The sequence below is a fragment of the Bombus pyrosoma genome, linkage group LG14 (assembly GCF_014825855.1).
Source record: "Bombus pyrosoma isolate SC7728 linkage group LG14, ASM1482585v1, whole genome shotgun sequence".
Classification (NCBI taxonomy): domain Eukaryota; kingdom Metazoa; phylum Arthropoda; class Insecta; order Hymenoptera; family Apidae; genus Bombus; species Bombus pyrosoma.
The window spans coordinates 7,649,153-7,660,736 of record NC_057783.1 but is presented as its reverse complement, the minus strand read 5'-3'; the positions used below and the strand labels follow the sequence as shown (position 1 = coordinate 7,660,736).

The following is an 11,584-nucleotide window of genomic DNA, read 5'->3' as shown; positions in this document are numbered from 1 at the left end:
ATAATGAAATTATTTTTTATTCTTATAAAGAAAATGAAAATAAACTTAGATGTACATATACTGTTAAAAAGAGACATTGATGTTTCATGTTATATCACGTAGTAACGAAGATTGTCAGGACGTCATAGTGCTACTCATGTTGCGTTTTACTGTATAGAATTTCTTTTTTAATTTTTCAGGATACTTGCAATAAATAAATAAAGAACAAACAGCTGAAAGAAATATAAAACAAGTTAGGATTTGTTTAATATACATTGTTTATTGAATTGAACAAGTGGAAATTTGGATTTTCTCTTGTTCGCTTTCACATATGTATATACTTTCTATAAGTTTCGCCATATTGTTTGCTACACTACCGCCTTCTAAAGTAAAAAGGAGTTCGGGGTTAGAATCAAAGTATTAATACTTCGTTTGATTCTCTTAATGTCCCTGTGTGTTTTTCTTGTTCGAGTGACTTTACACAGTTCCATCATTTATTAAGTCCTACTCATAAAGCGCAAACAAACTACGTAGGTTTCATAGTGTTTACATAAAAATTATCAGTATATTTTCGTATACCACTAATAACCGACATTCAATCAAGAATTTTGGAACATGGCTGCTGCTGCTGCTGCTGCTCTGCTCGATGAGCTTATGGGAAGGAATAGAAATGTTCTTCCCAATGAAAAACCCAAAGAACTTAATTGGGAAGATCCTGAGGTAAGTACTCGAAAATGTTGATATTCCGACATAGTCATTTGAAAAGTTGGAGTTTTGAAGTATTGATATTTCGTCATAATTTTCATTCTTATTTTTCATTACAGTTTTGTAAATTGTATTTAGTTAAATTTTGCCCTCATGATTTATTTGTTAATACGAGAGCTGATTTGGGTGCGTGTTCTCGAGTGCATGATGACGAAGCTAGAGAATTATTCGAAAAAGCTCCCTACTCGTATCGAAAACAACAATACGAGGATGAATTTATTAGATTTTGTCAAAGCATGTTGAATGAAGTTGAAAGAAAAATAATAAAGGGAAAACAACGATTAGCCCTTATTGGAAGAACAGAAGCGGTAAATTAATTTTAAAAATTCATTTTGTAGAGTGCCCTGTGTTTGTAATGATAAAAATCTATAAATTGTTATTTATTTAGCCTACCTTGACACCAGCGCAAACTCAAAGAAATGAAGAACAAATTGCACTTTTAACTGAAAAAATCAATAAACTAGTAGAAGAAGCAGAGCAAAGCGGAATACAAGGCAATGTGGAACAGGCTCAAGGCCTAATGAGACTATGCGATCAATTAAAAGAAGAACGAGAAACGTTACGAAAGTCTAATGACAATAGTCATTACAATCAGGTAAATATTATAATACATCGTATAAAGTATCATAATAAAGAACAGTAAAAGCTAAAAATTTTGTTTATCTTAGACTGCTGAATTAGCTGCTGCACAAGAAAAACAGATGGAGGTATGTGATGTATGTGGTGCATTTCTTATTGTTGGTGATGCTCAACAACGAATTGATGATCACCTAATGGGTAAACAACATGTTGGCTATGCTAGGTTAAAAAGCGCTCTTCAAGAAATTATGGTAACTCATAATTTTTAAGAAATATATGTTGTATGCATTCTCTGATAGCTTGAAATGATAATTACTATAATATAAAATAACTTTGTAGAGTAAACGTGAAAAAGCCAGAGATGAAAAGGAGCAAAGGAGGGAAGAGGATAGAAAACAAAGAGCACGTGCAAATGAAGAACTTGACAGGCGACGAAGAGATGATAGGGATAGGGATAGAGAAAGAGATAAACGTCGTAGGCGTGATGATGATAAAGGCAGACATGACTCAAGCAGTCACAGGTATCATAGCTACTCACACGTTAATTTATTACATTAAATTATTAAAGTATAATAATTTCATATTGTTAATTATGTGCAGAAATTCAGGACACAGAAGTAGAAGCAGATCAAGAGACAAACATGACAGACATCGAGATGATGATCACCGACGTCATGCTCGAGATAAAGGTAAATAAAGAATGCACCATTGCAAAATTTGAACTACTCAAAAATCCATTTAACTTTCAGGAAGTCGTGATCATCGAAGCTCGAGTCATCACAACCGGCGTCGCCATCGATCTAGAAGTCGAAGTCACAAGTAACTACTCTTGATTGGTTAGTGAGTGAGAAGTAAGCCAGGTATGCACTAAACAATATATCATATTCGTCTCAATTACTGTACAGGTTCTTTACCAGGTGAGTTTCATTAGATGCACATAATATATACATGATAATTATCTGTAATTTTGAAGAATGACATAGTCACAGCGAGCCAGTCTCTGGTCCTGCCTATTAATCGGAGAAACACTTGTACTAAATTTCATATGGACCTGTTTGTACAGCGTTTAATTTTCAAAGTGACGAGCTCGCTCTATGTAACGTATTACTGAAAAACGGTGCATCGAGGTAATGTCGAGCAAGGAATAGTAAAAGTTGTTCCCATATGAAAGGTATTTTTATCATGTAGTACTATAGATATTGTCTACAGAGCAAGATAGGAGAAGGTATACCTATGCTTGCTTTGATCGGTATAATGTCTTCATAGGGTAAATCAATTTTATAACTTCAACGACTGCATAGCTTTTTTGTCGAAAAGAAATTAGTGGTTTAGTGGAGGAAACAGTGCCTACTTCCGTAGACCTGCCACAACAGTGCCCTGTGTGACTGTGACTATACAATCCTAGCTTCTACTACGCATTTCTGAGGTATTTATATCGGAATGATAATACCAAACATGTCCTTTTATTAGGAAAATTAGACGTTTTCAAAATGGTGATCTTTATTTTGGAGCAATATTTGAGTGCTTAAAGTTATGATAACAAATTCCTGCTCTTACTTTCCTTATTCCCTGATTGTAATTTATTGGAGCATATTCAATTTGAAATCAAACAATTATTAATTAGTCAGGGAAAATTTCTGCTATGTACCCAAAGGAACAAGTTTAATCATTACGTTTAAGATAATAAAGCCATAATTTTTTGAAATAATAAAAGATTCATATGTATAGTCCAAAAATATAAAATACACATTTTTAACAGCCATGTGGCTATAATTGATTAATCGATAAATAAGTCCAGATTATAACTTGGTATATAGTTGTATCGTCGTCTTTTGAACTCTACTTGCAAAAGTTCGAGAAACATGTATCATATATGATGCATATTCTTCCCTTTGCATGCATTTTTTCTCCATTATTTTTAGTTCTGAGAGACAGGACATGGCGAAGCTCAGTCAAATTTTCTTAGCAGAAAGTCGTAATTCTTATAGTATCACGGTACAGCGATTTGAAGGTTGATGACAGGTCATGTGGAATGTATCTTATGGTGCTCCGAGGACATCCCCTTTAATCATATCTTGTCTTATTCTTTTATCGTGTCCTTCATTTCGGCTTATAGAAAACTCATACTTTGTGCGCGTACTACATTTGTGTAATTCATATGTAATTCATATTGACTCATGATAAATCATTCACACATTTAATAATATACTTCCTGGACCACATAGATTTAAAAAAAAATAGAAAGAAAAAAGAGAAATGGAAGAAACAAAGTATCAAAATAATGGCTCTAAATAAAGGATCGTCTTGTATTGTTACATTGGGATGAAAGGAGTCTTACATGATAAAAGATCCCAATTATTCCTAATTAAAATTTGTTATCCATCATGATAGGTTTTCATTCCACTCTCATTTCATTTTTATATTGTCATACGTCTGATAAATAATTTTATATTGAAGAAGAATTACTAAAAATAAATTTATTAAAACATTATTTCAGCACAGACCTACTCACATGAAAAAGGAGTAGATCTATTAAATCATATTAAATTTTTATATTAATAAGTATCTTCTAAAAAGGTTAATAACATTTGTTATGTAACTTTTGTAATGATAATTAATGTAACTTTTTCGTCTATAAGTTTATTAATACATCAATTATTTTTATTTAAATTTTGTATAATGTATTTAAAAACTTATTCTGTTTATTTCCAATGTCACAAGCAAAGATGATCAGTTTTAATTATGTAATCTGCTTCCTCACATATGTAGCCGACAGAAGTATGATAATTTTTTAAATGTCATGTATTAGGACAAGGTTAACAAATAATATATAAATACGTTATCCTGTGCTATTTGGTAACGACCGAAATTAATATGAGAAAAAAAGATAATAGGATCATAATTTCTAAAAGCTGTGTTGTCTATTTTCAGACAGGAGACATGCCATGGGGATATAACCATTACAACAGGCTCACTTGCACACTGCTTAATATAATATTAAGGTAAAGATTTTGCATAATCTAAAAATTCCAATCATGAATTTTATACACTTGCGTTTAAGTTGATATTTGTCGCATCGCATACTCTTCAAGCTAATTACGAAAAATCAAAATTCTAAAAATTTAGTATCTAATTAATATTGTCAATATTATAATTTAAAAATTAAAAACAGATTTATCAGTAATTTCTTCGTGTCTGATGCAAATGTTACTTTAGGCTACATATAAAAAAAGATATGAAGGTAAATAGTCTATAATTTACATTGTAATACTTTTAAGATTGTTAATTAAATTTAATAAAACAGTACTACATTGAAAGTATCAGGTTATTTTGGAAAACATGCAAACATTAAAATAGGCAGGAATATAAGCAAAGTAACAGACACTGTACAATTTCTAACATCAAATTATAAAATTTATTAAATAAAAATATATACAGGAATAACACATTATTGAGCGATAGGATATTCTACCTGAATACTGTACATAGTAGTGATATTTGCTATAATACAATTGTTCGCAGCAATCAAATTATCTTTGTACAAAACTAAAATACTGTATATCAAGTGTAAATATTTGTATTGGCTGAATGACTTTGGTTCCATCATGCGTAAATTATTGACTTTCTTTAAATTTGATGTCAACAAACACCAAAAAATTATATTATTAAATAGAAACAATTTTATTTAAGCCCTATAAATTTTGTAACCTAAAAATAATATATTATTTAATTCGTATGATTTGTCTTGATAATAAAAAAGTGAAAGATTTAAAAATTTTGCTACCTCTTCGTATACGGTCCAAGCCATTGCAGTCACTAATGTCCTTCTCAACATTCGTGGAACAATGCCTTTAAAATATCCTAATACACCATATTTTTTATAAATCCTGAAAGCTGCATTACGAACGTCTCTAAATTCGTTGGGATATAATTGCATTTTTGTCTTGATTACATCGGCAGGTTGTGTTACAGTGGAAGCAAATATTCCTGCTAATATTCCACAACTAAAATGAATCGCAGCTGACGATTTGGCGTAGGGCACATCTAAAAAGAAATATTAAAAAGATATAATCATATCGTGGATAAATTAGTTTCTAATTTTATTTTGTTAAAAATTTACCTGCTTCCGTAAAAATACTTTTTAATTGAGTATAAAACGTGAGATAAATGCCACTATAAGGAGCATCTCTTAATAACGTTGGTATTAACCCTCTTGAAAGACCTCTTACTCCTTCCTGCTTGTAAATTAATCTTAATGCTTCTGCTACGCTATTATATTTATAAACTTCACTCTATGAAAACAATATCAATATTAAATTTTATGATTTCATGTAACCTGTATTAACTGGAATATTCTAGATTATTAATATCAATATTTTTATGTCTAATCATTAAATTTTACTTTCTGCATATTTTTCTTTCTATAGTGTATATATTAAAATATAAATATATTTATAATAATTACACCTACTTCAAAACGTGTTTTTACTACTGTTATTGGAATTAATAAAACTCCAGACATAGACCTTGCAGTAACACCTAATAACAAAGCTTCTGTAGATGTAAGTGGATCTTTTAGATGCAATGTGTGCTTTAACCAATGTAATGTTGAAAAATACAATCCAACACCAGGTACAACTCTAGTAATGGTCTGAAAATTTTGTTTAATCACTAACACTTTTTAAGTTTGTTAAATCTAATAATTGCAAAAATTCTTACTGGTGTTATACCCTTCCAGAGTCCAAACACATTTTCATTCTTGATTATATGAATTACTATGCCTAAAGTACCACTTTTTGGAGTACTAGTATAAGAATAAGCAAATTAAATAATTTTGTATAAATTAATTTAAAAAATGAAACATTATATTATTTTACACTTACTCAAGATGCATATTTACTTTGCTTTGGAGTCTGGTTTTAACAAGATCCAATGGTTGAAATAAAATAGTTGAAAATATACCAGACAGTGATCCCACAAGAAAAGACTTTAAAACAGGATACTAAAAAAAATATATATAAAAATTTTAATTTTGAAAATGCATTGAAATAAATAATATATTTCTAATGATATTGTGCAAATCTATCTCTATTTATATAATTTAGAAAAATTATATTGGAGATACGATACAATAGAGTAGTAGATATTAATACATCTCATATGATAATTGTGATTGTAATACACATATGCCATGTTATCTTGCATAAGTTTACTCACGTGAGTTATAAATTTCTTTTAAAAGGTCAATGTAATTATTATCTATACATACGTTACAAGATGATCTCTTTTCACTCTGTTTTTAAATATTTTTTAATTATTTGTTTTAATTGCAAACTATATCTAAAAATAATATGCTGCAGTCTAGATCTGTAGACTATGAAAAGATACTTCCTATAAAAAGAATTTATAATATTCAATTCACACAATGTTTGGTACAGATATAACATTTCTAAATGATGATTAATACATGTCCTGTTTTTATGTCTTACTAAATATTAAAATTTTATTTTGAATATCTTTGAATATTATCAAAATTATAAATCTACTTTTTATAATTGTATAACAGTTACATTTTTATGATAGTCGTAGAATAGATAATTTTTTATTTTCTTTTTCAGCTTATACTTGTAAATTTGGGACATCAAACTCGCAAATTCATAATGCAAATGAACACATGAGATACTAAATGGTGGATACTGCTCCACATAAATCATCTCCCATCCAGTACACCTCTTTTTCTAATTAGAGGTATTTTTTATTCAAATATATTAGTACTTTCTTTTTTTATTCAATGTATAGAATAATCTTTATCAAAAAAGGTATAATATATAATATAATATATTAATAATTAAATAAATAAATTTTATTTAATATATTTAAACACTAATCATTCCAATATTCTTTTATATTTACATAATATTAAGCATAAAATATTATATCTAATTTTATTAAAAGATAACTGTTCATATATATACAAACAAAGAAGATACTAAATAAAACTTTAAACCCAACAGTAGCTTCAAGTATAACAATATTTTCCCTTATCAGTTTTTGGGATTTTTATCACTATAGTCAATAAAAATTTTATTAAATAAATTAGTATTCTAGTAAATCCAGTACTTACAGTTCCAAAAGCTTCCATACTATTAGAAGTTTATTAAAAGTTATTAGAAGCTATTAGAAGTTTAAAAATGAAAAGATTTTAAATTGCAATAAAGTGAACTAGTTCTTGATATAAGACAAAACTGAACAAAAATGTTTTCTTAATGCTTCCTTTACTGTTACAAAGATACTGAGCATGTTGAAAACGTGATTCTTACTTACATCTTCTTTTATCTTTGTCTCACCATGTTTTGGGTCAATAGGATAACCCTGCATATCGACACATACTCCAGTAAAAAAATCCAAGAATATCAAACTAAAACGTGATTTAAACGTGACTTAATATGAAACGTGACTTATTTCAATATGTATTTAATCTAAAGATATCGGAATTACAAAATATGTTATTTGTTATATACATTGATTTTAGTATCATATAATTTCACACTCACATAAGAAAAACTATTTAATTATTATTATGAAATTTCAAAATAATTAAAAAAAAAAGCGATAAAAAGAATGATTTAAAAATATATACTCTAGTGCAATGACTTTACAAAATTAAGACGACTATCTATTTTAAATAATTTATTGTTTGTGTACCATAATATTTCATAATAAAAATAGTGGCATATGTATGTATTTGTAGCTGATTAAAGAATTTATAAGTATTAAGTAAAGATTTAGGCATAAAAAAAGAATTTGTTTAGGTTAGAATTAAAAAATTTGGAGATGAAACACTGATATTTTATAAAATTAAATAAAGCACTTAATTTCATTCATTTTAAAAATATACCGTACATTTATCGTTACTATATACCGTAAATATAATTATATCATTATTACTAAATGTACTTCGTAATAATTCCACATTTGAAAACAGATAGGTCAGCAGTAATGTAAAATGTAAAGTTCTATAAAAGTACCGCGGAACTGATAAAAAATTCATCCTTATCAAAAGACTTATTATTTTGAAATAAATTTGTTTGCGATATTGTCGTGAATTTGTTCGTAATTGCATGTGATTAATGACGTATGTATTGTTTGTTTTAAACTTACATTTCACAACTAAAAAATAACTAAATCGGTTAATTGATAAATATTTTGTAAGATGTATGTTTCAGATTTACAAGATATATTTCTCGATAGCGTACAAAACAATGCATGGTATACATGTTTATTATATTAAACATTAAGACAAGTTATGCAAATTTAATTAATATATCAAATTTATTATATAAAAAAGCTATCAAATTACAATTAAAAAGTATTAAAAATATTCAGCATTAAAGCGTATCTTTTATTAATACTTTTATTTAAATAAAAATTAATCTTTCTAAAATGAACAAAGTATTTTTTATTCTAAATATGACAGTATGAATGATATAGGCTGGTATATTATTATTAGAATTATAAATTCTTTTAATTTATATTAAATCTTAATAGTACATACAATATTTTTATGTATTGTATAATAAAATATTTCTTAGAAAGCCCGCTATTTGAAACGAACCGGATTTCCTATTTGTGCGCTGTGTTCGCTTCAGGATTATAATTTGTAGTAGAATGTCGGCCATTTCTACTTCGTATGCAGCGTGGTGTGGTCGTTATTCTTACGCAGTCGAATAAGGTATGTTATTTACTTAGAAGTCATTTAAAATTTAATTTATTTCAGTAACAATAACAATGTCTAATATTATCAATATCTAATGTATTTTAAACTATATTAGGTTGAGTTTAAATATCTCTTCGAATTGATTGTTCCTTAACGTTCTTTACACACGTGGTTTGAATAAATTTTATTTTCGTTATCTTATATAGAAGCATAATTTTGCAATATTACAATAAATTTATTCATTTAAATATTACATATATTTATGAAATAAAAGAAAATATTTTTTATTAAATATATATTAGGTAACGACTATACAAAATGGTTAACGGACGGATACCCTCAGTGTTTTCAAAAACTTATGTTACTCCAAGGAGACCTTATGAGAAGGCTCGCTTAGATCAAGAATTACGAATTATTGGTGAATATGGTCTTCGTAACAAGCGTGAAGTATGGAGAGTTAAATACACACTAGCAAATATTCGAAAAGCTGCTCGTGAGCTTCTTACTTTGGAAGAAAAGGATCCTAAACGTTTGTTCGAAGGTATTACATAAATTCTTAGTAATATCTTTCATTCAATAAACTTTTTACTAGATTTATATGATGAATTACTTTCTGACACCTCTTGTCTGATCATTTTGATGTTATTTCTTTATTTCTACTGATGAAATCATGCATTTAATGTTTTCTTTGTATACTTTAATTTTTATTCATTAAAGTATATAATTATCAGGAAATGCTCTTTTGCGTCGCTTGGTAAGAATTGGAGTGCTAGATGAAAGCCGTATGAAACTTGATTATGTTCTTGGCTTGAAAATTGAAGATTTCTTAGAAAGACGACTCCAAACTCAAGTATTCAAATTGGGACTTGCTAAATCTATTCATCATGCCCGTGTGCTTATTCGTCAACGTCACATTAGGTAAATTTCATTAAATAGAATACTTCATATGCCTTAAGAAATGGGCAAGAAATATCTGATTATGCACAGATTCTTTCTAATCTTTAAGGCAATAGTAAATTCCAGATTAATCACCAAATAAGGAGTAAATACTTGTTTGGTTTCATAGCTGGAGACAATTTTTAGTTTCTTCCAATAATGAAACATGAGAGTAATAGTCTTTTGGCTACTGCAGGTATTCAAACATTCCTGATTGATTGTCCAATGAAAACAATAGAAAAAATGTGATTTTAAATATTGGCTGGATAGCTATGATATTCAGGAATATGCAGCACTGTGTATTAATATTTTCTTTCAGGCAGGCCACTTGAGTGTTAGGAAACTAGCACTTAACGTCTGTCGCGTACTTACGGATATGTATTCGCGTTAAAAATATCTAATTGGTATATACTTTATATGTTAAATAGAGTCATAAATTAATATCTTAAAGCATTAAAGATACAAATTATTGGAAAGTAGAAATATGAAACATAACATGTATTCCTATTTCAGAGTGCGAAAACAAGTGGTGAACATTCCATCTTTCATTGTGAGATTGGATTCACAGAAGCACATTGACTTCTCACTAAAATCTCCATTTGGTGGTGGTAGACCTGGTCGTGTCAAGAGGAAGAACTTGCGTAAGGGAAGCGGAGGAGCTGCTCCAGAGGAAGAAGAAGATTAAATCATTTGTTTTGTAATACTTTTATTTAATAAAAGTATGCCTTAAATGTTCAATAATTTCATAAGTTCTGATTTTTATTTAAGTTCCTACTTCTTTGAATAATATAAGCTTAGTATTTAAAAGAACAATATTATCGGCTGAAAATTGTAAGATATTAATAGGAAAATACAGAATTAGTGGGGAAATTATTAACCCATTTGCATCCAAGCGCAGATTAATCCGCGCGCTGCGACTGTCTTCTATCACCAAACACAGATTACTACGCGCGCTGCGACTGCTTATTATTTCAGTTGCTAAGTATTCTTCATATGTGAGAGTTCACGTTTGACCCGTTTGTGAGCATCTCACCTATATCAGTTTATTGTATTGACCATTTTAAAGAATTCCACGAGAAATAACATGATTTAATTTCTAATTTTTTTTAAATAAACAATTTTTTCTTTTTTCCTCTGTTATAAAGAATGTAAAATGCGATGTTTGCGAAGTAACATTGTCTACCAATCTTTGAACAGTAAATTTTTGATAAACTCCATGAAGAATTCGGATGTCATTTACTGCACCTACGATCGACCGCACGCGGTGATAGGGACCAGTCCTCTTAAGTAGAGTCGTAAGAGCCATGATGCAAATGGGTTAAATTCCTACATAATATGAATGAAGAAATAAATAACTTTATGTATTAATATCGTCTAATATATCATTTCAACAATGAAAATCAGCTAGATATTCATGTTTTGTTAATAATTTACAATTAGTACATTTCTATAATTTTATTAATGAACTACAGAAATGAATAATCTTATATCAAGTTTAATTGAAGGAAAAATATTTCATTTATTGTCATTTAAACTTATTTTTAAATAAACATATTAAAATAAAACAATCCTGCAAATAATGTTAGTTTTCAATGTATGCTGCGAGGA

The 11,584-nt window shown here is 28.5% G+C and overlaps 3 protein-coding genes across 5 annotated transcripts; 2 read left to right on the top strand and 1 right to left on the bottom strand.

Moving 5' to 3' along the window:
* The first annotated feature begins 212 nt into the window (after window positions 1–212).
* On the top strand, window positions 213–2,214 carry LOC122575059 (luc7-like protein 3). Its single transcript, XM_043743464.1, is given in 7 exon segments — window positions 213–699; window positions 804–1,052; window positions 1,133–1,339; window positions 1,413–1,574; window positions 1,663–1,854; window positions 1,856–2,012; window positions 2,073–2,214. Coding segments are annotated over 7 exon segments (1,146 nt in total). The 5' UTR covers window positions 213–594; the 3' UTR covers window positions 2,147–2,214.
* A 396-nt stretch (window positions 2,215–2,610) lies between these two features.
* LOC122575062 (40S ribosomal protein S9) lies at window positions 2,611–10,717 on the top strand. The gene is made up of 7 exons (XM_043743470.1): window positions 2,611–2,749; window positions 4,255–4,325; window positions 6,942–7,071; window positions 8,916–9,055; window positions 9,343–9,581; window positions 9,772–9,958; window positions 10,490–10,717. Exons 5-7 carry the CDS (start codon window positions 9,359–9,361, stop codon window positions 10,659–10,661), a joined length of 582 nt encoding a protein of 193 aa, XP_043599405.1. The 5' UTR covers window positions 2,611–2,749; window positions 4,255–4,325; window positions 6,942–7,071; window positions 8,916–9,055; window positions 9,343–9,358; the 3' UTR covers window positions 10,662–10,717.
* LOC122575061 (mitochondrial glycine transporter-like) lies at window positions 4,716–8,448 on the bottom strand. 3 transcript variants are annotated; one of them, XM_043743468.1, is made up of 8 exons: window positions 8,227–8,448; window positions 7,648–7,741; window positions 6,207–6,325; window positions 6,043–6,127; window positions 5,795–5,974; window positions 5,444–5,615; window positions 5,108–5,367; window positions 4,716–5,031 (listed from the first exon to the last, which is right to left on the bottom strand). In XM_043743468.1, exons 2-8 carry the CDS (start codon window positions 7,699–7,701, stop codon window positions 5,005–5,007), a joined length of 897 nt encoding a protein of 298 aa, XP_043599403.1. In that variant the 5' UTR covers window positions 7,702–7,741; window positions 8,227–8,448; the 3' UTR covers window positions 4,716–5,004. The 3 variants fall into 3 exon arrangements, with proteins under 3 accessions (XP_043599403.1, XP_043599402.1, XP_043599404.1); XM_043743467.1 differs by having other exon boundaries at window positions 8,352–8,389; XM_043743469.1 differs by lacking the exon at window positions 8,227–8,448 and having other exon boundaries at window positions 7,448–7,996.
* Window positions 10,718–11,584: the final 867 nt, after the last annotated feature.